Source organism: Dysidea avara, chromosome 6, assembly GCF_963678975.1.
Source record: "Dysidea avara chromosome 6, odDysAvar1.4, whole genome shotgun sequence".
Lineage (NCBI taxonomy): Eukaryota > Metazoa > Porifera > Demospongiae > Dictyoceratida > Dysideidae > Dysidea > Dysidea avara.
Genome location: NC_089277.1, coordinates 25,314,387 through 25,341,733, shown reverse-complemented (window position 1 = coordinate 25,341,733; position 27,347 = coordinate 25,314,387). Strand labels below are relative to the sequence as shown.

The 27,347-nt window shown below is 37.7% G+C and overlaps 2 protein-coding genes across 2 annotated transcripts; both read right to left on the bottom strand.

The window, feature by feature from the left end:
- Positions 1 to 470: 470 nt before the first annotated feature.
- Positions 471 to 13,860, bottom strand: LOC136258706 (WSCD family member GA21586-like). The gene is made up of 2 exons (XM_066052049.1): positions 12,914 to 13,860; positions 471 to 843 (listed from the first exon to the last, which is right to left on the bottom strand). The coding sequence occupies exons 1-2, from the start codon at positions 13,845 to 13,847 to the stop codon at positions 494 to 496; spliced, it is 1,284 nt and encodes a 427-aa protein (XP_065908121.1). The 5' UTR covers positions 13,848 to 13,860; the 3' UTR covers positions 471 to 493.
- Positions 13,861 to 16,641: 2,781 nt separating this feature from the next.
- On the bottom strand, positions 16,642 to 22,909 carry LOC136258635 (WSCD family member AAEL009094-like). The gene is made up of 2 exons (XM_066051973.1): positions 21,901 to 22,909; positions 16,642 to 17,096 (listed from the first exon to the last, which is right to left on the bottom strand). The coding sequence occupies exons 1-2, from the start codon at positions 22,787 to 22,789 to the stop codon at positions 16,741 to 16,743; spliced, it is 1,245 nt and encodes a 414-aa protein (XP_065908045.1). The 5' UTR covers positions 22,790 to 22,909; the 3' UTR covers positions 16,642 to 16,740.
- Between the last annotated feature and the right edge of the window lie 4,438 nt (positions 22,910 to 27,347).

The window sequence follows — 27,347 nt, the reverse complement described above, 5'->3', positions numbered from 1 at the left end:
TAGGAGAATGGAATGATCTCCCTCAACATGTTGTTGATTCTAACTCACTAGATTTATTTCAGGAACAATTAGATACTTATCTTAATACTGCTTTATTGTAATTATTGATTTTTTGTAATTGTTTGGGACAGACCTTGTCCCCTGGGCACAATCAGCTGATGCTGTCTGCCCAGTATAATAATAATAATAATCATCCCAGAGGATTGTGATCTTAGAAAGTTGTTCATGAGACTAGTTTCTACCAAACTATATAAAACCCAGACAACTGCCATACCGCATATGAGGGTTTAGTTTACCCTTAATGAACATGTTAAAATTTAGTGTGCTGATGAAACTTATGCCATACCAATCATTGCATAGTAAGATAAGCAAGTACGTAGCTATTACTGAACACTATCGTTCATCCTATAAGTCTAACTAATGTTATCTTACATATGTAAAAATATGCACATGCAAATTTCAGAGCTAGACACAATAAATTCATTATTAATAGTTAGGAAATAGTGTAAGAGATATTATACTGACTTAAATATCCATTCGCTATCTCAATTTGACTAAGTATATTCTTCTTCTGTATAGGAGAATATGGATCAACATCTGTAGTGTGTTTCCTGTGGAATTGTTCAGTGTTCGATTGAAGTGTGCACTTTAAATCATCCTCTGTGTAATGATATCCTATAAAATCTAAAATCTTTCTCAATTCATTGATAAAATTAGCCTTTAGATTTTCATATTTGACCACCAATGTGGGAGCATGTTGCATTTGTAGACATTCCTGTACGTGATGTGACCACTTGTTTGACATCTCAGTAACAGTTCGTTTCCATTGTCCAGATACTTTATCTGTCAACAAAAGCACACAATCATTAGTGCAGCAATACAAATTATATATATTATTATACATATGAACAACCATTTATCCTGTGAAATAGGAATTACACAAAATTAAAATCAATTAATAAATTCTTGGCACATAAATTTTATAGAGATACATGCATGGAACTTTGGAAATAACCGTCACACTGCATAGCAGAAGGAGAGACCATAATAAGTCATGCACCTCTTGTATTGTCATATTATGACTAGTGACTGATGTATTCACATTCAATAGTTATCTTCAGTGATATGAAGTGTAATAACAGACTTGCAACTCTGGTTTGTTATAAAGAATTTTTAAATTACCTGAAAGTCATGTGGTGACACCTTAAGTTGTGCACCAAAACTATACAGAGCAATTTCTGGTGTTTAGAAAGTTGGTTCAAGTTGTTGTGTACCCAGTCAAATGTTCAATGATCGGCCATTATTATAGCACATACTATATATTGTAATAATAGCACTTTGTGTGTGACATGTCATTTATTTTCATTACGAGATCCTGCTTCATATGACTTGCCGGAGTACAGCAGCCAGCATCTGTAATGATGGGGCACAATATATAGAGTGGCTTGCAACTCACAGTCCCTTATGCTATTCATGTAATGTATTCGACCACACTGTCAAGTGATTGCAGAAAGTACTACCATATAATTCTCTGTTTCAGAAGTAAATTGTGCAAGTATACAAAATAACTGTTTTGCCGTCACAGATTTTTGCATGTGCAACTGTAAACTAATGGCTATATAACTAAAGTCAGCCAGCCATTAGAAAATGTTGTAAATAATTTTGCATAATTTGTACATCAAGACACACGGTAGTGTGTCATACGGCCCAAGAAGCCGGCACGCCACACCGTGAGTATATTAACAGGAAGAAAGAAAATGCAATTTTGACACCTATGTAGTTCTGTGATCCCTAATCCGATTAGAACCACATTTGTTAGAGATGTGCCAGCCAGTTAGGGGAGTCTACATACCAAATTTGAAGAAAGTCGCTCCAGCCATTTCCAAGATACGAACGAACAAAATGTCGTTTTAATTTCTTCGTTTTTTTCTTCTTCATTTTGCACACTTCACAAAATCCGCCATAAAACACGAATGCGTGTTCGGATGGGGCTGAAATTCGGCACACGTAAAGGGCTCATTAAGGCGAATCTCAGTACCAACATTGGTAGGAATCCGATGAACATTCAAGGAGTTATGATCGATTTGTTGCGTAGAATAAGGTCGAAGGTCTGTCATGCCTACAGGGTAAACCCCTTGGAGGAATCAGTTGAAAATTGATGTGTAGATGGAGCAACCATCGTAGGAGTGTATTTTTGTAGTTTGAAAGGAATTGGGATAAAGACCATGGAGATATGACACAAAACCCAACCTGTGTCAAAATTATGCGATCGATTTTTATGAATAAAAAAAACTATTAGTTTTCGTGTCTACCAGGCAAACCGTTTAGAGCAACGAGCTGAAAATCAGTATGTAGCTGGAATAATCATCATAAAAAGTCCTTGCATAGGGTTTCCAACTCAAATAGGATGGTGCTTCCTTTTGTTGTTTCTGGTGATTTTCACACAGACTGACCTTTAAGATAAAGCAAACAAGTGCTAATTTATTATTGGATTGCTTGTAGCATTGGGTATCAGCATAAGTTTAACACAATAACATGCAAAAAGTGGTCACGTGACCAAAAATATCATAATAGTTAAATTGGGCAGTTTATTAGCAAATCATCGTATTTTAGGGTGACCAAGTCACAGTTAATGTATTTTCTTGCCTTATAATGAAGACTTCTACATCTTGTAGTGCTATAGCACATCCTTTATAGCTATAATGGGATTATTGACCACGTGACCACTTTTGGGTGTTTACAATTAAAAGTGCATTGATATTGAAAGTAATAGATGGTTTAATAATTATTAGCACTTGTTTATTTTATCTTAAGGTCAGCATACATGAAAATCATCAGAAACAATGAAAAGGTCAAGGCATCATCATATTTTTCGGTGGAAATCCTATATGAAGGGATTTTTGGTCATGTGACCACTTTTTGGATATTTACATATGGTCAAATTGTGTTGATAGTGACTGCTGCAAACATTCCAATATCAATATAGCACTTGTTTGCTTTATCATAAAGGTAAATCTGTGTGAAAATCTATAGAAACAACAAAACGAAGCACCTTCCTATTTTGAGTGGAAACCCTACCTTGCAGTAGTACAGAAGAATCAAATTACAAACCACTGAGTTGTGATTCGAAAGGCAACTACGTGTAGCAAATGCGAGATCGAGATACTCTAATAGAACAGTCACCCTAATACAGCATTCAACTGTGTTTGCAATTTACTCAATTTCATTGCATTGCAAGTTATTCTGTAGGGGATTCAGCTACAAACAAGTTACCCTGTAGTCAAATCATCTAGAAGAAGGTACCTAATAGAGAGTTCAGCTACAAAGAAGCCATCATGTAGAGAGTTCAGCTGCAAACAAATCATCTGTAGAGAGTTCAACTAGAAACAAGTCACCCTGTAGAGAGATCTGCTAGAAACAAGTCACCCTGTGGAGAGTTCAGCTAGAAGAAGTTACATTGTAGAAAGTTTAGCTACAAAGAAACTACCATGTAGAGAGTTCAGCTGTAAACAAATCACCTTGTAGAGAATTCAGCTACAAACAAATCGCCCTGTAGAAAGGTCAGCTAGAAGAAGTTACCTTGTAGAGAGTTCAGCTACAAACAAATCACCCTGTAGAGAGTTCAGCTAGAAAAAGTCATCCTGTAGAGAGATCAGCTAGAAGGATCACCATGTAGAGAGTTCAGCTACAAAGAAATCACCCTGCAGATAGTTCAGCTACAAACAAGTCATCCTGTAGAGAGTTAAGCTAGAGGATCACGCTGTAGAGAGTTCAGCTACAAAAACAAATCACCCTTTAGAGAGATAAGCCAGACAAAGTAACCCTGCAGAGATACTACTGTATCAGTAAGAAACAAATCACATTGTAGAGAGTTCAGCTACAAACAAAGTCACCCTGTAGAGAGTTCAGCTACATTTCAAGTCACCCAGTAGAGAGATCAGCTGCAAACAGGTTATCTATAGGAAATAATTGACATGTAATAAATGTGTGTATTTGTATTATATATATATACAGTGTATATATATATATATATATATATAATTTGTACATTACTAAAATCTGAAATAGTTATAGTATTTAAAATCTGCTTCATCTTGTTCTTCTTCCTGTGGTAAAGAAAAAAATGATAGGTTAAAAAGCCATAAAGCCAGCCATAGGCCAGCTTTGGGGTATACAAATACAAAAAGAAGTGAAATCTAATCCAAAACAGCCAAGCTGTAAAAAAAGAGTGCGACCCTCAGACAGGCTATGATGAAAAAAGATGTGAAATCCAAGGTGGCAGCCAAGAAATGGCTGTGATGGTAGGTTAATGGTAAAAATTTTAATAATGACAATTCAGGTGAATTTTGTGCCAAGACCAAGAGGCACCAAATTCACCTGAATTGTTGTTCTTAAATTTTTTACCATTAACCTACCATCACAGCCATTTCTTATTCTGGCCGCCACCTTGGATTTCCCATCTTTTTTCACCATAGCCTTTCTGTGGGCTGCACTCTTTTTTTACACCTTGGCTGTTTTGGGGATTAGATAGAAACTCATCATAACATTTTCAGGTCACTTTGAAAATGTTTGGGCTAATTATATCCTTCAGAATAACATGACACTAGTTTTTGGGCAATACTTTTTTGTGGGACATCCAAACCTTTGTGATCCCTGCCAGTACCGCTCTAGTAAATTATACTCACATGGGCAGCTCTTTTCTTTTAAAAAGTCTATTTTGTTAATCTTTTTTACAACTGCTTGCAAGCAAGTGATGCATTGTGTATAAAAAACCATGGCTACATGCTGTCTTTCACAATGGCTGCCATTAAGATTCTACTCTAAAATTAACTGAATATGCTGATCAATCATTTCATGGAATTAGTGAATGTTTATCATGAAGCTTAGTGTACTGAGATGCAGTCTGCATGTATTTATTCACTTTAGAGAGAATGCTTGCAAAGGGTTATGCACAACATATGGACTAGTCAATTGCCCATGTGAGTATAATTTACTAGAGCGGTACTGGTAGGGATCACAAAGGTTTGGATGTCCCACAAAAAAGTATTGCCCAAAAACTAGTACCATGTTATTCTGACGGATATAATTAGCCCAAACATTTTAGGATTTAAGTAGCTAGACAACCACCACTAATAATGATGAGCATGTATGCAATGAGTTTATGAGACCAAATGGCAGGAAATCATTGACTTTAGCTGCACCAATGCACTATACATAAAATTATTTGTACCATTAGTTTATTTAGGATGCTACAGTACTGTATATTGCAAATTGTTCGAGGTGTAAAAGTTTTGCAGATTGTTAGAAAACTGTGAAACTTTTACCAGGAATATAGTAGTCTCGTCCAGACTTTCCCACATGCTCAACTTTTGCATGAGCAGCAGGATGAGACCATGCTGTAATTTTATAAAATTTCTTTGTGAGATTTGAAAAGAATGGCGTTGTGGAAGTATTTTAACCATATAGGAAAGATGCTTGTGACATGCCCCTTCCTGCATGATCTTTCAGCAAGAGTTGGTTATCATCAAGGCAGAGAACGATGAAGTTACAGCAGCCATAGAGAGTTCTAGCGGCAAGCGTTCAGCATATTTGAAGCTAGATGATGAACAGAGGGCTACTATTGGAAAATGCACAGCACAAGCATGCATCGTCTGTCATTTCGCAAAAAAAATTTTTAAAGACGATACACTTAAGGAAAGTACGGTTCATGGCTTGAAAAAGCTATACTTGGAAGAACTGGAAATATGAAGAAGGATACAAATATTACAAAATTGCCTTTGAAGAAAATGGGCCACCTGTCAATGCTTGCCAATACTATTGATAAGCAGGTACAGACATAATTGATAGAACTGAGGAATGTAGGGGGTATTGCAAACAGGCAGAAAGTAATAGCCAGCGCCAGAATAATTGTCAGGAGCAGGAGGGACAGCAGAATTCTGGCAGAGAGACATGGGCATGTTATTTTTACAAAAGATTGAGACCACTATTTGCTCGTCCGCATGGAATATGTAAAGAGAAAAGGCAATACTAAAGCAAAAATTGCCATTGAGAATTTTGAAGAGCTTAAGACAAACCATTTGTACAGCATTAAAGGTATCATGATGATGGAAGAAATTTCTCCACCCTTGATAGTGAATTGGGATCACACAGGATTAAAATATGTCCCTGTGTTATCATGGACCATGGAAAAACAAGGCTAAAAAAGTACCTATTGCTGGAATTGATGACAAACTTCAAACAACCAGTGTGACTCTTGATGGCTGTTTTCTCCCTCCCCAACTCATATACCATGGTACAACATCTGCTTGCTTTCCCTCTACCACTTTTCCAACAGATTGATATGTTACATGTACACTTAATCACTGGGAAAATGAGAGTACTACCAAAGATTATGCACCCCTGTACTTTTTAAAATTCTTAGTCCTCACCTTTCAAAGAAACGGATGGAACTGAAACTTTATAGCAACCAGAGAACCCTCTGTATACTTGACAATTTTAAAGGGCAGCTAACCAGTGATGTTCTGCAGATGTTGGAGGATATCCATGTTGATATGTGACCGGATCTGCGAAAAGGGGTCTTCTACACACATCTAATTCTATGAACTTGGAAGACCAAAACTTAGTGTTCAAGTAGTAGATAAGCCTGAAATTTTCTCTATCCATTAAGCTATGTTGGTACGCACTGCTGACCAAATTTCAAGCCATTAGCCTTTTCTCTGAAGTTATAGATCATCAAAGTTGGTATATTGCATGTGTGTGGAAGACCCCTTTTCGCACATCCGGTCACATATTATGTTTGTTTCACCAAATTGCATGGAGCGCTTACAGCCTCTAGACCTAAGTAATAACAAGTCTGCTAAAGAGTTTATAAAATCAAAATTTCAACAGTGGTATGCCGATCAAATCTTTGACCAACAAGATGATGGATCCCCACTGCAGCCAATCACTTTTCCCTTGCATGTGATGAAGCCACTAGGTGGTAGTTGGTTGAAAGAATTTTAACAATACATGCAAACAAATACCGGTATCATAGAGACATAATCCGCAATGGCTTTAGAGCAGCTGGAATTACAGATATGCTTGGATTGTAGAACATTTTGTAGTGTTACAGTGGACAATTTGCAATTAACTATCTTCATTAATTACCTTTTCATTTAAACATGTGATTGTACAAAAATAACAAAATCAACAAATTATCAGTCACAAAATATTGCTAAACATCTCACACATAATGGAGAGTAGCTAGGCCTACATCAAATATGCCAGCATAATGCTAGCATATTAGGTGGATATTTCAAACTGTGGAGCTTAATTCTATTAAAATTGATCGATACTCCCTAACACAGCAGTCAGTGGAAACTGCAAATGACAATAGAGCACTCAAATACATCGTACATAGCTCTTTAAATTGATACTCTCTAATAGAACAGTCACTTTGTAGTGAAATACTACTCTAATAGAGCATTCACTAATTAAAATGTTCAAAGATGATTGTGAGAAATGTTGCTAACCTAGGAGCATAATGCAAGCATAATGGCAACACTGAAGAGCATAATGGGTGAAAAATTTGGGAAATTCCTGCAAGCAATTTGGGAAAAATTTTGAGCATGTTTGACTCAGGCCTAAGAGTAGCTTTTTACTCCTTTGGGAACTAGTGAGCTTCTTTTTTGTGAAGCAGTCTATAAGATGCTCTCATAGGTCAGATCTCTTGTATTTAATTTTACATGGATCTTTGTCGTATACCAGTGAAGTCATGACAGATATGGCTAAAACACCACAATCAGATGATCCTTCTTGTTTCTGTATCGGCATCATTATTATGTCATTGGCTCTCTTTAACCCAAACATTCGCATAACCAATTTTGTAAAGATGGAATCATATACCACTACTTGAGTACCTTTACACCACTTAGTAGAAACCATTATCCAGTGTTTCCTTTTCTCACAGTGGACGATCTGAATGGAATTTGCAGTTCGGGAGCCTAGTGATGTATTTTGCTGCAATGTAGGCAAAGACCACCTATTTAGGGAAATTGTTGCTTGATCAACCATTGAGCAAATTGGATATGCTTATCAGTAAGCTCATAGTGGTTTATTATTATAAGTTTGTCATTTTCATCACAGTGCTCAATCATTGTCCAAATTGGAGATTGGTCAATAACTCCAGCTAGATGGTCCATGCTGATAATAGGATCTCATGGCTCCTGTGACACAGTGATAGTTTGGAACATCAACAAAGATTGCAAGAACTGCTGATTACTAGTGCTGCTGACTGTGTACTCTGATGTTGAACTGTGACCGAAACCATCTGTGAGTGCATCTTTCTCAGACTGTACCACACAGAGCACTTTCTCCCTGGAACTTGTGTTGATACTAGCATTGGGAAGATGAGCTAGCTGAATAGATATAATGTAACTGGTATCATCATTGGTATTGCCAAGAGAATTGAAATTACAGCATTTGGTAGAAAAGAAACTTCTTACTTTTTAAATTCTATGAAACGAGTTGTACAAGGTATCTCCATTCCACCTTGCAGAAGGTCATGGGAAAAAACGCCACCATTCAGTCACGGTGCAGTAAATGGACCACCTTATTAAATAAACAGCAAGCACAATGCTGATATAAAGCAAGGTACGTACCCTACCATTGCTCCATCCTTTATACGGGTAACCATATACAGTGTAACTAGCTCGTGGATTAGTGGTTTCTCTTCTACAGTTCCTGTTCACTGATGAATGGCAACCATATAGCTTGATAAATGTGATAATGGTAACCATATAGCTTGATAAACGTGATACCCACGAACACAGCTGCTCATTTCAAATTCTCTTTCTTCTGTCGGTTCTGCCATTATGACCTTTGAATTGCAATAGGTATCTATGAATCTCATATAGTTAATTACTAACTCACGTAATCTGTAGCTACATGGTAAAATTAAAGCACGTGCACTTGGTAGCTAGGAATTTAAAAATCAAAAACTGCGAAAGTTTTCCAGCGAATTATGGACCCACATCCGTGAAACATTTCCACCTTGAACAGTTTGCAATATACGGCATTCATGAATGGATTTCTAAAGATGAGTGTCAACCACTAAGAATGGCAGGCCCGTAGCCAGGGATTTTGAAAGGGGGGTTCTTTTTGACCAAAAGTGGACCTTTACTTGCATGATGATTAATAAAGGTACTGAGACTGGGTGTGCGAAGCACACCCAATCTAGGGGGGTCTGGGGGCATGCCCCCCCCAGAAAATTTTTTGAAAATAGATGCTAAAAGGTTGAATTTAGTGGCATTTCAGTCAATAAAAATGATAGGTAAACTGAAGACCAGCTGTATGGATGATATCTGGAAAAATATCTCTAGTCTCTACTGCTACTGTAATTATATCATGCACATCTGCACATGCATGTGTCTAAATATAATATATTGGAATGTCACAGTAAATAAGAATGAGAAACAACACATTGCATGGAGTTGAAGCATGGATGCTATTCGTGGGCTCTGCATGGAGGGGCTTGTCCACCATAATCTTATATTTTAATGAAAGCTCGGTTTAGACAATCTACATGTAAATTAAGTATAGCTTTTAAAAGAAAATGCAATTGTGACTGTTCTATTAGAGTGATTGTTCTATTAGAGTGGTTGACTGTTCTATTAGAGTATCTCGATCTTGCATTGCATTTAATACAAGCACTGAATTAGTTACTCAGAGCACTTAATTTAGCTTCTTATTAGTAGTATCTAGTAAACTGTAGCTAATGAACTTTTGCTCCTGAAAATTGGGACTTGTATACTAAAATTGTGGACCTTTTTGCTAAAATTGTGGACCATTTTACTGAAATTGTGGACCTTTTTTCCAAGAGGGCGGTTCTTCAGAACCCCCCGAACCCCCCCTGGCTACGGGCCTGAATGGTCTGGCACTTCGAAAACTCTCTTATAAAGTGGTCATGACAAAGTATTAACACTAAATTTCTTGTGTCTTTTCAGCAGTGCTCTTATACTTTCATTAGCCAAAACCATATTATTTTTCATTGAGCATTGCAACAATTACAGTAACAACAGATTTTAAATTCTTATGAGCATGAAGAATGGCGACTGCCACATTAATTGTGACTTTAAAGCTGTATATGGTATGATTTGCTACTGACTGGCAAATGTAAAGAATTTATAAGCATTAAATCAGCAAGTTTTGGTGCATCAATCATTTCAATTATTTTCTTATTACATAGTGATTGTGAAGCGATGAACACTTCAAAGCCAGTCTACAGAAAATACCCAAAACAACTACAGGATCACAAGGAGCAGAACCTCAAATGATTTTACACTTTAAGTCTAATATAAATGTAGGGAGTATTCTGTCAAATCCGGTGGTGACTTGATCCTACAGCAGCAAGCAGTCTTTGCCATGATCTGTGTAGCTTAAACAGTGCAGCTAGACCTCTAAACAACAAAAGATTTCATCTGTAATGTACCACTTTCACAAGAGAAGGAGGTAGTATATCAACAATATAACCCTCCTAGGGAGTTTGTATTTTATAGTTGCAAAATGGGCACAAGTGGTCTGCTTGATATGTCCATCCAGTGGCGGATCTAGGATTTTTAAAATGGGGTTTCTGAAAGTTGGCATAGCTGAATAAGGCATCTGACGACATTTCTCCAGAAATTTTAGAAGCACACTAAGATCGGATTGTAGGATACTTTTAGTTAGAAATTACAATAAATCCAATGCAACTAACTATAGGGCAAAGATGGTGACTATAAGCTGTAGCTTTGATTGCTCTATTAGAGTAGTTACTTGACTGCTCTATTAGAGTATCTTGATCTTTTTAATGCAGTGGGAGATGGCAAGTGAAGTGTTGCTGAGGGTTTAATAGCTATAAATGGTGTTAGTTAAGTGCAACTGCGTGCATATGCATGCTACTAAAATACAGTGGTATGTAGTTGTTTGCTATGACAAATTGTCAGTACAACAATGTTTATGTATTTAGACTGCCACTGAGCTAAATTTAAAAGGGGGTTTCTGTCGAAACCCCAGAAACCCATCTAGATCCGCCACTGCCACCTGAAGCATGTGGGCCATAGGCCCTCGTTTTTCGGGAACACATCACAGCCCCTCATGCTTCAGGTGGACATATGACTTAGTCTAGGTAGCAGGTAACGTCGCAGCTATGTTTGTTATAACAAACAGACGAGTCCTAGAGATACCACAGAAAAGTTGAGTTTTTGCAAATCGTGGGGAATTACAAGTGTTTTAATGCTATTGAGGAGTTTAAAGACTAATTACAACATAATTATACTGAAGGCAAAAAGTGGTAAGCTTTGTTCTAGCATGGTTATCTGTAAGGTGGGTATGGTCCCACTACAGTTCTGATTACTTTGATAGACTCAAACAACTTAACCTACTACCTTTAATGTACACCTTTGAGCTTAACAAAAATTAATAGTGTTTAGGCTAAAGTCACTCAAGTATCCCTCTCCCTCTTTTAATATCACAGACTACATAACTGTTGCTGATGGAAATACCAGGTCCTCCTCAAGTGGTAAAATGATTCATGTTAGAAACAATAATAATGCAGGTAGACATTTTTCTTCAATAGAATCCCTCGATTGTGGAATGCCCTACCCCCTATTGACTTATCTTTATCTATTAAAACGAACAAAACAAGGATAATATAAGTTTCCATGGTCACATTTTTTATCAAACTTTAGACATGACAACCCTTGTACATTTCATTTTTTATGCTCATGTAGTAGATGTTCCAACACACCCCACCCCCCTTCAATGTGACTCTTTAAGTATAAGTAATGTAATTTTTATAAGTAATGTAATACGGTAAGTAAATTTTAGATTTTTAATGGCTGGTAGCCTTGAGCTAGCGGACCATCAGTACTGTACCCTAAAGATTTTATTAATTTTACATCTGTTATTCTATACTTGTATGCAGTACTGTAAAGTTATAATCAATCAATCGATCAGTTTGTATTCAAAAAATGTGCGAAATGCTTGTGTATGTGCAATAAGACTTGATTCTTACCTTCAACTAATGTTTCCCAACCTTTAGAATGGCTGAAACGCCTTGCTTCTTGTGGCCAAACTCCAACTCGTGATATATAGTAGTCACGTGAGTATTAATTTTATTCCCATAATCGATTTCAGTCTGAGCTTTTATAAAGCAAACCGGGCTCTACCGCTACCTTGTGAGTTATAGGGCATTATAAAATAATGCCCTAACCACAGGGTATTATAAAATAATACCCTAACCACTAGGTAACATATGTATACCCAAAAACTTCTTTGATCTGCCCACGCAAAGTGTCACATAGTTTGATATACTACCCCCATTTCTCTTAATGCATTCCCAAAAATCATTAATGAAACTTATCTATAGTGACGCTTTGCAGGTTGTCTTTGTAAATACTGTAACGTTAATTAAACAGTGCATGAACTTGAAAATGAAGGCAGTTCATTGTTATATTGAATGACGAAGATTACAAGTTAGTTATTGTGCTGTTTTGGTTGATAACAGACACCTGGAATGATGTCATGATCAGTACTACATTCATGACTTCAGCTTATGTGACTGGGCCTGCGAAAATAGGGCATGTGGGCACATGATTTTTGCCTACTTTTTCAACATTTCATTACTCATATTTTTTATACCATTATGCTCTAGCAATGAACTTTTTACCTCTTATTAAACATTTAAGTGGTTTTATGATACAAGTTACAGGATGCAAATATTCTGTTCCAGTACTGAGATATGACCTGTAGAGTGACGGGGTGTAGTTCATGCCCACATGCCCTATTTCGCAGGCCCGGTCACATATATTCATGGATTTTATACTTTACAGTCCAGGTTTTCACAAATACATAATTCATTACAACATACAGTCATGCATTCTCTTGTAATCCTTACCAAATCGGATGTCACCAATTTCAGCTACATGTGATGAAGAGGAATACTGAGAATGCCTCATTACCCTTCTGTTAAAGTTTGCAAAAATTGCATCAAAAGGATTTCGCACAATGTAAATCAGTTTAGCATATCTAAATGTATTCATACAACTGTGAGACTTCACTGCTATAACATTTCCTGACTGGATACCTTCACCGATCATCCCAGCTTCTACGTATGCATGATCACAATACACAGACCCTGTATACACACCTGTACTTGTCTCCAATAGTTGACGTACCCAGGAGTTACCTGATCCTGGGAAACTGACTAAACCAACTACCTGGCCATGTCCTTGGAATGACATTTTCTTGCAAGTCTGATAGTGCTTTGGAATATGTATATATCCATTATTGTACATATGCTTTTTAATTATTGCTAATCCTGAACATCGTAGAAAATGAGATGCAGAGTCTTCATTCAAATTTGTTACTCCCATGTAGTGCACAATGTTGGCACTTTGACGGGACGAGAGCCTGTTGATGTGCCTCATGTCTTGTAAAATCACTCCAATTCTTTGTTTAGGAAATAATTCTATTCGTTTGGGTGAAGTATCAATGTTATTTTTACGTGAATCTATTGTTTCTGACAAAAGGTGACGCGGATCTCTGTTTGCCTCCAATTCCGTCGCAGACGACACCGTGACGATTTCATCGCTGTTTGATACTGACGAGTGGCTGGTGACATTCAGCTTCGGAGTATGCACCGAGTCCTTGTTCAGTTGATTATTTGCAGCGTAGATGAAACGCAAATACGCCAACTGGTTCGACGACGAATGCCTTAAGGCAGCAGCGGTGCGGTGAGTCTCGTCTCGAGTCACGAAGAAAACACAAACCAGCAACACCAATGTAGCTATTACCAACAATTGTCTGAAACAACGACCTATTCGCATCATTGTGGTTCACTTAGGAAATACTATAATCATAGCATAGCTAAGTGCGCACGGCGCCTCGTGATCATCACGTTCTTGCAGCGCTTGGCGTATTAAGATGAGAGATTATAAGCGCCAACTGCAGTACTAGCAGGCGCTTGTAGTCTCAATTTTTTTTTCTTTTCCCGGGCTGGATGGACTGCCCTTGTTAAATTTATTCCCGCCGTATTACGGTAAATGGCACTTTCATCCTCTCCGATCTCTAGCTAGAAGTGAAATCTCATAGTTTAGCATGTAAAAAAAGAAAGTAAGAACTGACCTACAGAGCCTACATAGACCTGTACAAAACACTGCATGAACTGCCAGCAAACATACAATCAACCCCTAAAAAAAGGGGCCTTAACCAAAAAGCCCTGCAGTGTATTGAACACACTGCAGGGAGAATAAAGCAGAGTCCAATTCCACAAAGGAGTACCAGGCAACAAACTGAAAAAATGTCCAAGCATTGTGGCACCCAGACAAACAGAGAGTCGCTCCAACAAATGACAATAAGTGGCTAGACCGTGAAAGATGCCACTCCTGGTGGTTGTGTAATTGTGACTAATTTTGTAATCATACAGTACGGTAGAACTCTATATTAGGGATCATGGAGGTTTGCACATCCTCACAAAAAATGGTGTCAAAAACCAGCTGTACTTCATGGCACCTTGTTAATAGTATTGGTGAGGTATATAGCTAGCTATAACCAAACCCAAAAGTACCTTCAGTGCAACCCAAAACATTTCCAATAAGTTCCTACCAAATATCATTTAGCTAGTGGAATTTCTGCTGACTGACTGAGTGATTGACTGACTTACTAATGCAGAATGACAGCTAAGGCTACCAGCTTGATTTGTGCACAAATGTGCGGTTCTCTGCTTAACATCGACAGCTTCAGCTCAACAGGTGCCTTTTGGCATAGCTATATCGCAGAATAGGGAAACCAGTAAAAATTGCAAGCAGCACTGAGATTATAATATACATGATATAGATACTGTAGATGGCAACACAGACTCAATGATGTGGCTAGCTATAGAGTATTCATAACAATTATTTGCATGACTTCATATGTACGCATGTGCTGGAAAGGCCAATGTTAGCAACTATGGCTACCCACAATACAACTCTGTATGAACATAATGGACAATTATAGACGACTATATAATGTCTGTAATTTTAAAAAAATGATGCCTCTGCATTGGAAGTATGTAAGTTTTCTGTATTACAACATTTTACTCATGTTACAATTACATACTTGTATATATGTAAGCATATTATAAGCATTACTAAACTTTAATGGAGGGATCGAGCAATCTGCTAGAGATTGGCCTATACTCTAAATAGTCCTGTCTCAGTTACAGTGGAACCTCTCTTATTCGGGCAGTTTGGTGCATACTACCGTCTTTATCTCAGAAACGTACATAACTAAGAAATACATGCTACTATGGTAATTATGCTATACAACATAAATAGTAATGTTGTTATCAGTTATAATCAGTGCTATGCAGTTTAGTGGGCAGAGGGGGAAGTCACTATAGCATTCATGGTCACTCCCCTGGACTGTAAAAATGTATTATCACCTAGCAACCAAGTGGTAGTTATCATTAGTAGAATAAACAAGCAACCAAACAGGTAAACAGCAACCCTTAGGCTCCCAGCTCCTTGTGCTTTCATCTAACCCAAACTTTATCATGGTCAATAAATTGAACTACAAGGATAGTAGAGGTCCAGATAAGGGAGATTCCCCTGTATAATAATTATAATACATACATGCCTAAAATATATAGGCCTAAGTCAAATATGCTCAAAATGCTTTCAGGAATTTCCCCTAACTTTTCACCTATTGACAGGCTATATTGTGCTTATCAGTGTTCCATTGTGCTTGCATTATGCTCCTAAGTTAGCAACAGTTCTTACAATTATAATTATGAATATTTCTAACCAGTGAAGAGTATTTCACCACCAATTGCAAGTGACTATTCTATTAGAGAGTATCAATCTAAGGAGCTATGTACAATGCATTTGAGTGCTCTATTGCAGTTTCCACTGACTGCTCTATTAGGGAGTATCAATCTATTCCATATATTGGAATTACAATATGTTCTGGAGTTTGAAATATCCACCTAATGTGCTAACATAGCACTATTATGCTGGCATATTTGACGCAGACCTACTAAAATGCAAATCTCTACATTATGTGCCATTAGCAGAATTGTATATACTTTGCAAAGTGACAGTGAAAAGTACACCTAATTATTATCATATCATACCCACATTTTGACCATCCCTTCCCAAACCTGTCCCTGTAAGGCTCTGCCTTTGTGGAGCTATACTTCAAGTAGCTGACCAGCCATAGCTTCTACAATTGAACCTTTCTCCTGCCATACAGGGTACTGTACCAGGACTTTTCAAAAGTGGAACTTGTAATTTTGAATTAGTGGATGATTTCAATGTATGTTTACTGTAATTTTTGGGTCATGAGATATTGCTATCCATGACAATTGGCGGAGATTATTAAATCAAACATGATTTAAACTCTCAATTGAAAATAGAAAACTAAAAATATTAGCTATTATAATTTGAAGTATTCTAAAGCTTTTGTAACACTCTTCTTTTTAAGGTAGTATTTTACTATAATTGTCTCCATGACTGTTCTATTAGAATACTTTCAACATGCTATATTGGAATGTTTATAATATGTACCTTTCCTCTTAGCTATACTGTTATTTTAGCTATTTTTCTCCCTTCATATGCTCCTTGCTCCCAGTGTCCAACAATGCTGCATGAATGTACATTTATATACCAACTGCAAGTTTGATATGTATAAAATATGTATAGAGCAATTAATTTACTGATTCAGAAATGAAACTTATATATTTTAATCTGTGTCATAATTCACATCAAATTGATTCAGTATTACATTAGCTTCCCTAATTATGTCGAGTATTGATTGCTTCTGCTGTGGAGAGTACGGATCAAAAGATTTATCATGGTGTTGGCGGTGAAAATTTTCAACATTAGAATTAACTGTGCACTCTATATCATCATCTGTATAAGGAATTTCTAGGAAGTCTAACATTCTTTTTAATTCCATAAATAAATTTGACTTCAAGTTTTCATATTTTACAACTAACATAGGCAATTTGGCTTCTGACTGAAGACAAGTGGTAATATGATGTAACCATCCATTCTTCATCTGAATAACTTTCTCTTGCCACTTATCAGAAACTTCACCTGCAATGATACAAAGTCACTAATAAAAATGGTGTAGCAAGCGATTACATTTAAAAACAACAATGGCTCTAAAATCTACTCCATACATGTCATTCTGTACTTATAGCTGGTCGTCACCAGCAGAGCTAGGGTCTTGTGTTCAACATCAAGCTCAAATTTAGTCCCATTACTTTCAATTTAGATTTCAACACATGCAAATTAAACCTAGCCACATCTGTGTAATTAGATCTCGGTCCCATTTGGATTTACTATTCGGGCCAGTAGGTAATGGCATGCAGGTCAGCAGCACTTTCTGTCTCGATGTGGACCATTTTGTCACACACGTATCAAATGCAAATTGCTCTGGTGGTGCAACTATTCACAAGGTATAAGCTCAATTTGCTCACAGCATAATGAAGTATACTGTATAGCTTGCAGCTTTATTCCTCAGTGTATACATGTGTGAGAGTTTCAAAGTGCCATGCTCGTTTATAACTACCCTACAGCTGGACAGACCGGCTCCACTACTGGATGATCAGATAGTTATCGATTTATCATCAGAGTTTGTAACAGTGCAACAACTGCAAACGGTATTGTTTCCAATGCCAAATATGAAAACAGTGATCAGGGTACATAAAATTAAGGAACATTTTGTAAGGTAGAATATATGCTTCTATTATAAGCGAGACATTGTCACTGTCACTGATTTCAACCTTAGCCATGCAATTGTATAGAGTCATAACATCTTCAACTGTCAGAAGGCACGAAATTTAAGTTTTAAGAATGGCAGTAAAAAGGAACAGAGCAAAAATAACTACTACCCTGAGCCTTCATTTAGATAGACTACAATATGCAGTAGCCTATAGTTAATTTTATAAAGGTTGGGAGGAATTAATTCAAACACAAATACAATGTAATGGTGAAACAAATCTTGTACATTGTCTTTGTCCTCAGCAATAGTGCCGCAAAAACGGTGCCATGCCTGGGAACCATAGCGATGAAGTTGGAGACAAACTGGCTATGCATACCATCGCAATTTGATGAATTTCATCCAATATAATAGTGAAAGGAAAACTGTCAAGATTAAACCACAAAGAAAGAATGTAGAGTTAGCGAGATATGACCACTCAAAACCTGGACAGACCATTGCCCATACATAAAACTATTAGTTCCTATGGCAGTGTTGTAAGTGGGTAGGATGACCCGGACAATCCAGGTCAGTCGGGTCAATTTTTTGGTGGGTCGAGTGGGTCTCATCCATAAATTAAATTATCCAGATGTGACCCGGATAATTAAAGAGATCACATTTTCTTAAAATATGGCGTCTGGTGACTCTAATCTATGTGAAGGTTGAGGCAAAGATCGACGATCGAATCTTGTGTCTGAGCCCCCATTGAGTTGCTTCCTCAAACTGTTTGTGAGTTGCTTCCTCGAACTAGAACGGATGATAAAAGGAGAATTCCTTCTCAGGGTTAATAAGAAATCGAAAGGCAGTTGTGCTTGAGACCAGTTTTGTATTGCATGGGATCTGGACTGCCATTGAGAAGTACTTGTAGTGTGTGTAAATCGTGTCTTCATTATAAAATGTCGGTAAACGGGAAAGAAAAATCGCTGGGTACAAAGAATATGCTGGATCATATAAAGAATTGTACATCATCTTCTAGTAGTATTCAAAGTGGTTCTGATGGCAGTTGCAGCAGCAGCAGCACCCAGTTTGTCCAAAAAGTTCTTGGCCAGAGGACCCTGGACGGTTTTGTTAAGCATACTGGAAGGACAGTTGGGGAGCAAACAAGAATGTTGATCCGTGAACAGACTGCAATCTTGTTGCTGCTGCAGTTTGTTGAGCAAGAACTTCTGAAACATTTTGCACAAGCATTTGTAGATTTAGGTGCAGTCTGTGGGCATGTTCCTGCCTCAGATTTTATTGTAGGGCGTCATACAGTTAGAAGTGATATTGTAAAAACAAGTTCAAGAAACTCTTAGAGAGTTGATAGCTGCCTCATCAAAATTAGGTGCAGTCTCATTCGTTAGTGATCTATGGTCAGATAATGTTGTTCAGTGCTCGTATCTGGAAGTAACCTTTTTCTGGGTGCAGGAAACTGGTCCAGACAAAAAACAATGGGATCTCAGACATGGTATATGTATGCCTGCAAATTTTTCCCCCAACACAAAAATAGCTGACCACATCCAGATAACCTTAGATAGAATTCCAAGTCAAGCTGGACTGGATGCAGAGAATGTGCCATGCACAAATGATAAAGGTGCAAACATGGTAGCTGCAACAAATTCCAAATGCCATGTTAATTGTGCATGCCACCAATTATCAACCTCAGGATGGGAGAAGGCTTGTGAGGAGAGCAATGAATTGTGCTTATTAAATGAATGTGCTGATAATCTTGTGAAATTTGTAAAGAAATCGGGTGGGTTGTAATATAACTTGCCAGCTACTTTGAAAACTGGTGGAAAGACTAGACCATGGTATAGCTGGATAAGCAAGTTTTCATTTCTTAATATATACCAGTTTTGATGCTTTAAGGCCATTTTTGAGGAGAGATGACTTGATAGTCAATATAGATATAGCACTAGTAGAAGGGGTGCTCAATATTCTGCAGAAGGTTGAAGTTTGGCATACTGGAATATTCCTATATTGTCACTCTCCAATCGGTTTTGCCTGCTTACTACAGTACATCCTTCGCAATTACTGGTCAGAGTTATCAACCATTGATAGTACAGCAGGAGCAGGGCGTATCCTGAAAAGGAAGTTGGTTGCAGCTTTGGATGATAAGATATGAGCAGACGTAACTGCCATACATGTTGCTGCATCTTACCTTGACCCATCCCTCAAGTCATTTTCATTTGTCAAGGATGCTAGGAAACGAAAGAATTTGCTTGACAGGGGCGTAGCTACACCCAGGCCTGCACGGGCACAGGCCCAGGCAATCATTGCTGGTGCCCGGGTAGCAAGCCTGATGATAGCGGCGCTGCCTGGGCGTGCCAGTAATTAATACACACCACACTTGCTATCTTTTTGGAGCGCCTTGTAATACTTTCCATAATAGTATCATCAAAAATCGCGTATACTTGAGTTTGTCATGATTCCTCCGTCAATGTAGTAATTTTCTATGTAATGCCCAGCATTACGTGATAACATTTTAAGATTTGAACATGGGTCGAGAGTCAAACATGTGCTGCAATTTGGTGAAACCAGTTGGTGGACAACACTAAGTACTCAGAGATTAAGTAAGTAGACGTCTAATGGTCTAGACTGATGAAAGACGGACAAAAACCAATTCTCAGTTGGTTTGTGGTGCCCGTCTGGCAGGACTCAAGAGGATCCACGGCATTGTTTAAAGCTTGTTATGCAAAAGCACTCAGTGTGTGCAAGTCGAGTCCTCGGTGCAAGTAGAGAAGACAGAAGAGTGAAAAAGGAGTCGATGCTGGGGCTGGAGTTGTCACTGATGAAGTACTATGATGCTTATAAAGCGCTGTAGCTATCAGGCAAACAGAGGAGTGAAAAAGAAGCCCGATATTGAGGCTGGAGGCTAAGTTAGTCCATCATTGTTTAGCTTTTAGCTTTTATATTATTCATGCAGTAGTATCTTAGTCTAATAAGCTGCACAAACAGCAGTGTATCATAGTATATAGCTAGCTATAGGTACATGTATATCAGTAGTGCACTTTTAAACAGTTTCGAAAGCAAATGTGTAATAAAGAGTCTACAGAGATGGGCTCACATTTCTTGCTAAATAGTTTGCATGGGAACAGTCAGACCTTGTGCCCGGGCAATCCTGAAAGCTAGCTACGCCCCTGTTGCTTGAGCAGGCTGAACAAGCTGCTAGGGAGAATACCATGTCATATGCTGGTATTCTTGTCACAGAAGGTAGTGATATTGAAGATGGTACAGCAGGAGAGCACTCTGATAGGGAAGATGATGTAGCTACCAAGAAGGCAAAGTAAGATTCATTTGCTGAGTTTAGGGACTGGTAATCCTAAAAGATGTGGTCATACATCAGATTTTGAGGCTGATGTCAAAGCTGAGTTTCGACACTATAATGGGTGTGAATTTACAGCAACCTGATGCTGTTAGATCAGTCTTTGATACTTTGCTGTGGTGGGGACAACAATCATATACTTTTCTAATTTTAAGTTGCTTGACACAGCAACTACTAGCGATACCAGCTTTGAGTGCTGAATCTGAAAGACATTTTAGTGGTAATGGACACATTGCAAGGAAAGACAGAAACTATCTTAAAGATGATGCTGTTGAGTCTACAGTCGTCTATTATGAAGCTGTAAGAAAAGGACTGATCTAGCTACACATCGGAATGACATTACTAAACTGCTAAATCTGCACAATATTAAATTTGTAGCAGTAAGTCTGTACATGATTAATAAGCTAACATGTACTTCTGTAAATTTAATGATTTTTAAAAAATTTATCGTCCAACTTATTTTATCATCACTTCATGCACTTTTTCATGTACAAACTGTCTATGGGTACAAGTAGCATTCCCAGTAGTGGATATGATTCCATGCATTTCCAGACAGTAGTATGCAATCCCGATGAGTGGGTGTGGCTCCATGCATGTTTCTGCATAACTGTATTTCCACCAATAAAATTGAGCTTGCTAAATGTACGTATGATAATCCAGGTCAGACCCAAATATTCAATAGAGCAGATGAGACGGACAAAATCCTACCCAAATGACCCAGCTAATCTGGATGACCTGACCCACTTACAACTCTGATATGCACACCAAATTAAAATCTAGTTAAAACATCCACTTACATATATAGAAGTATATAAATACATACTACCACTTACTAAGGCCTGTACTCCTGAGTTCAGCAACATGCTTCGAACTAGCATTTGTATATGTACCACCAATATGAACAGCTTTCCTTGTAAATTCAGACAAAATTGCATCAAAAGGACTCCTAATGACATATATTAGTTTTGAAAATCGTTCAAAAGCTCTTTTATGACAACTGTGACATTTAACTGCTACAACAAACTCTGAACGAACCCCCTCACCAACCATTCCAGCTTGAACATAGCTTTTGTCACAATATACAGACCCAGTGAATACACCTGTACTGGTCTCCAATAGTTGACGTACCCAGGAGTTACCTGATCCTGGGAAACTGATTAGTCCAACCACACCACGTTGTTTCTTGAATGATAATTCCTTACATGTTTGATATTGCTTGGTAAGAATATATCTTCCATCCACAAACTCGCGAATACGCGTATCACGAATAAGGTTTTTTGCTGGGCACCCCAGGAACTCTCGCTGTAGTGAAACGCTTGAATCCAATCCTTTGATGTTGAATAATTGGGCTACCATTGCGACCTCATCATCAGAGAGGTTATAATCCTTAAGCGGAGGATATTTTCCTTTTTGAAATGCTGTCATCAGTTCTGGCATTGAAGGAAGCTTGGGCCAAGGCTTGGGCAGCTCGCTATCCTCGTATGTAGTTATCTCCGTATTTATAGCAGAGAGTGATGTATGGTCACGCCTTCGAGATCCACGACCTCGTCTACGACTGTGTAATTTCCGGTGTGATCGACTCAAGTCAGTGAACTCTGAGATGGGCACTTCATTTCCATCTTCTGGCTGGCTCTCACCGTACGGGACATAGCCAATACAACACACCAACACGACAACCACCAGTAATACTATTAATACTTTGCTGTGACTTCTAGTAGACATACTAATCGAATCATAGATAGTAGCTGATTTCTTCACTATCAAGGCGTTTTCCCACCATACATGATAGCATTTTCTCTGATAATTGTTTTCACGAACAGTGGATGCGGTTTCATCACGCTTTCGCGCAGATGCTTGTAAATAAGCGCCGGCGCAAAAAAAAAACCCGGCTTGAATACCAGGCCATCTAGCCGCAGATTTTTGAGACTTTTGATTCAGTGATATTCTATGCTTTACAGAACTGTGCATCCCTGTGCTAATTAGTCTGGCGTAGCCGACCCGCACGCGTAGCATAATAGAACTTCACATAATAGAACTTCACATAATAGAACTTCACATAATAGAACTTCACAATAGACTACATAAGTATAGAGTAGTGGTGGTAGTTATGAGACACTTAACTTCAAAGCATTGCTATTACCTTAAACTGTAACCCTGGTATTTCACAATACTAATAGGGAAAGGTATGCCCATAAACTATATTATCCTAAAATTTCAAAAATTTTCATAACATTTGGTGGTCTGTTTAATCGTTTTTCTGGAACACTGTAGCTGTATGTATTATGAGACATATGGGGGTATTATGAGACGCTGTGCTTGCAAGTTGACTATTTCGTATTTGATTATTGTAAATTTCATATGTAAAAGGTAGCAGGGACACTGTAGACAGTCAAAGTAGATTAGTTGACTTAGTACATGCACTTCACAATCTTCGTACTCTTTACTGCATAGTGAGTGGTACAAAAACAATCATTGACAGTCCTCCATTATGATATAGCAAATTTTAGCTGGGAGCTTATTTATTTTTATTTATTATTAATACTGTGCAGACCTCCATTAGGGAGTATAAAGCACAGATACATGCAAGAAAACAAAATGTACAACATTTTAGACTATATAGCTGGGTTAATACAAAAATAGTCTACAATCCTTTTCTGAAAGTCATCTACATTGGTTGCTTCAATTGCAGTAGCTGGGAGGCTGTTCCATATTTTGATAGTGGCAGGGAAAAAAGAGTGCAAATAAATGTTTAAGTGGGCTGATACCTGTCTGAATCCATAGGCGATTCTAAGGGGGGGCCAGGGGGGGCCAAGGCCCCCCCTTTTAAAAAAATAACTTTTAAAAAATCTTGGGGAAAAGTTGCTGTATAGATTGGCATTGTTATTTTTAACATTTTTCATGTTTTTAGAACAAATTTTAGGCTGTTTTCAAGCCTTTAAATTGCAAAAATCCTGCAGCTTTTGGGGGTTGCACCCCCAGACCCCCCTGAAAATTCTACTTTATACTATAGCCAAACAACAATAGTTATGCTGTTCCCTACTGGGCCCCTCCTGTAGGTCAGGTCTAGAATCGCCACTGTCTGAATCTGTAAGAGTGCCCTCTTGTACATAAGCTTATTATTCCCTAATTAGTATTGTGGTTGACTTATAGTCACTATCTGTGATGGTCTGAATAGGTACCATCTCTTTACTCCTGAATCTGCAGGATTTAACCCACTTTAAGCTATGTGACCCATATTACCCCCTGTCCCATAATACCAGCCTCTACTCTATATTTGCATAGATAGTATATACACTATCTATGATATTTGATTACTGAGATACAGTAAACTAGTAGATAAGTCCTCGGTCACATGTGACCAAGAGAGTAACACATGTGGGCATAGCAAGGGAGTGTAGATGAGTGCAAAAATAAATGTGACTGGGCTTGCAAAAACAGGGCATGTGGGCATATGATTTTTTCCTACTTTTTCAAAATTCCTTGATTTATAACATTTTACACTAATAGGCTATGGCAATGAAAATTTTATCACCTAGTAAGCATTTAAGCAGGCCCGTACCCAGGGGGGGTTCGGTCGAACCCCCTATTTTAAACTGGAAATTTTATTTTTACTGTAAAACGATCGTTTCAACTATAATCTGTGTTCTAGCATTCATTACACGCATTCCATGGCTTCTACCAGGTGGCTTCGAGGTTATCTGTGTACATAGAAACCACTTTAATGATGCATGAATACAGACAGTGGTTTTCTCTCTATATCGCTAAGGCTTCTATTATTCTACTTACATGCAGTATCTTAATAAGGCTATCCATCGAGCCATCCTTGATCATACTGCACTGAGAGCTACTATTAATATTATTTCGATTAATTCCAATCGTAATTTGGTAAATATTTTCTAATAAGAGCCCGGAATAGCAATGATGAGCACCAGACTTGATGGACACTGTGACTGCATGATAGACTATTAACTATAACAACTATAACACAAGTAAGCCTGGCTTTGTTACATCCAATGATATGAATTCTAAAGTGTCAAGTGTGTGAGTCTGTCAGTTGCTTTCATATTAACCTTATTGTGGTTATCATCCATGTTTGGACAATGGTGAAATGTAAGGTTTAGCTTATAGCTGAAATGAATGACCCTGAGCAGTCTTAGAAATGCTAGAGTGTACATGCACTACAACCATATTTTAATCTCTTGTTTGTATTAGCGTACGATGGGTCAATATTGAGTGTAATTTGTGTCAACACAATGATGTGTGAGAAGTTCATTTAATCAGTGCATGCATTTCTGCATTTAAGCAATTTGAGGCTATTCTCAGGACATTGAATATTAACCCTTTCTCAGCGTCTGGGATCGCCTACCGCTTCAATTTAGAACCCCCTTTTGAAATTCCTGCGTATGGGCCTGTGAATTGACCCATTTCCAGATGTAATCACCTAGGAGGCTGCGGTAGATAACAAGGAAATTGGCCACATCTTCCAAACGCGATAAATTTTACATATATGATGCACTGAATCTATTTAATCATGTTGCTTGGATTTGTTGCTGGAACTCAAATGATAGAGAACTTGTCGAAATGTACTACTCATGACATGCATATGTACACATTGCTATACTGAATATAAAGACATAATCCCCTTTTGACCAGCCTTTTATGGAAGTTGCTACCATCGTATCAAAGGGTGCCTCCAACAATGAACAAGTAGCAACCAATGTGTCAATTGCCTAATAAACATTGCAGGATGTAAAATGATGTATTATAGTGGATATAAATGAATGATTGAGCAAAATACATACTTAACTCATGCCGGTATTAGTTTGCTTAATTTTGTCAAGCATTGACTGTTTCTACTTTGCATAGAGACTATGGATCAAAAGATTTATCATGGTGCTTACAGCGAAAACTTTCAACATTAGAATTAACAGTGCACTCTAGGTAAGTTTTTGTATTTTACCACTAACATAGGAAATCTGACTTATGACTGAACATGAGGAGATAAAGCTTGGTTTAAGACCCAGAGCATATTTTTAAAACCCGGTAAACATAGGGTAGCTAGCAGAGAAACAAACAAAGCAATTGACATTTCATAACGGAACGGTGAAACAATGGTAAGTGTGCAGAGGCAATAGTGAGCATGGGTATATAACCTTGTTATTCATGTACATGGGTAAACATGAGTTCTTCATACATTTAGCCACATTAATTACCCATGTGCAGCTACCGTAATAATTACCCATAATGCTTATTATTCTTGCAGCTTTAACTACTTCTAAATTCTGTTAATACTTACTTTTGTGTACTCATACACATTTACCCCATGTTTACCCATGCCGGTATACCCTTGTTTACTCATGTATACCCTCATGCTTATACCCATGTATACCTCTGGTTAACCTTGTTTATCCATGAGTACCTTTCTTTAACAATGTATATCCTTGTTTGCTATTGTCTATAATACCTTTAAGCTAATTGTTTATTATTATTATTATTATTATATTTACCTATGTTCACTATGGATTAATATTGGTATACACGGGCATGTTTAAAAGCATCAAGCATAATTATATGCCAGCACAATGGGATAATTTTCAAGGTTGTTATAATGAGCAATACGTGTGCCAAAAATACAACAAAACATGAGCATATACACTTAATACTGCATTTCATCTCAAGAAAATGTGCAATGCTATTACTTTTATTATTTCTTTGCTGATTATTCAGTTTACGGAAATAAGATCAAGACACTTTAACAGAGCAGTCACTTACTCTACTACAGCAGTCAGGATAAGCTAATACACTTTAATATAATAGGGTATATAATCTTGAGTGTAATTAATAGACTGGAATTTTGACCACTGCTCAAAAGCTATTTTCAAAAGCATAATTGACTCAAGCCTATTTGTATGGTTGCTTGTGATTTTGTACTCTGTTGTATCAGTGGCGTACCTAACATTGAGGCAACCGAGGCAGTTGCCTCGGTAAAAATGCTCAACAACAGGCTGAACAGGCCTGATCATGAGTTTTGGCACCACAAATTTTCTACTCAAATGTTAACTTACTCTAAACAACACTGATTACTGTACTACACATTATAGAATCTATGGCTGTAGTACTAAGCAGGGCTGGAGCCCAGTGCTGGACCACTTTTCAGCTACTCGAATTTGTAGAAAAAGATCGAGATACTCTAATATAGCAGTCATCGTAATATACTCTAATAGAGCATTCAGTACAAATTATAGCCACTCTTTTGATTACACTTGTTAATTGTCTTTAC

Bases quoted from the DNA above. Each gene is read 5' to 3' on its own strand.
- LOC136258706 (XM_066052049.1), bottom strand. From the start codon at position 13,847: ATGATGCGAATAGGTCGTTGTTTCAGACAATTGTTGGTAATAGCTACA. The intron at 844-12,913 runs GTAAGGATTACA...TTTTGTTGACAG, and splicing joins AATTGGTGACATCCGATTTG to ATAAAGTATCTGGACAATGG.
- LOC136258635 (XM_066051973.1), bottom strand. From the start codon at position 22,789: ATGTCTACTAGAAGTCACAGCAAAGTATTAATAGTATTACTGGTGGTT. The intron at 17,097-21,900 runs GTAAGTGGTAGT...GTATCATTGCAG, and splicing joins ACTCAGGAGTACAGGCCTTA to GTGAAGTTTCTGATAAGTGG.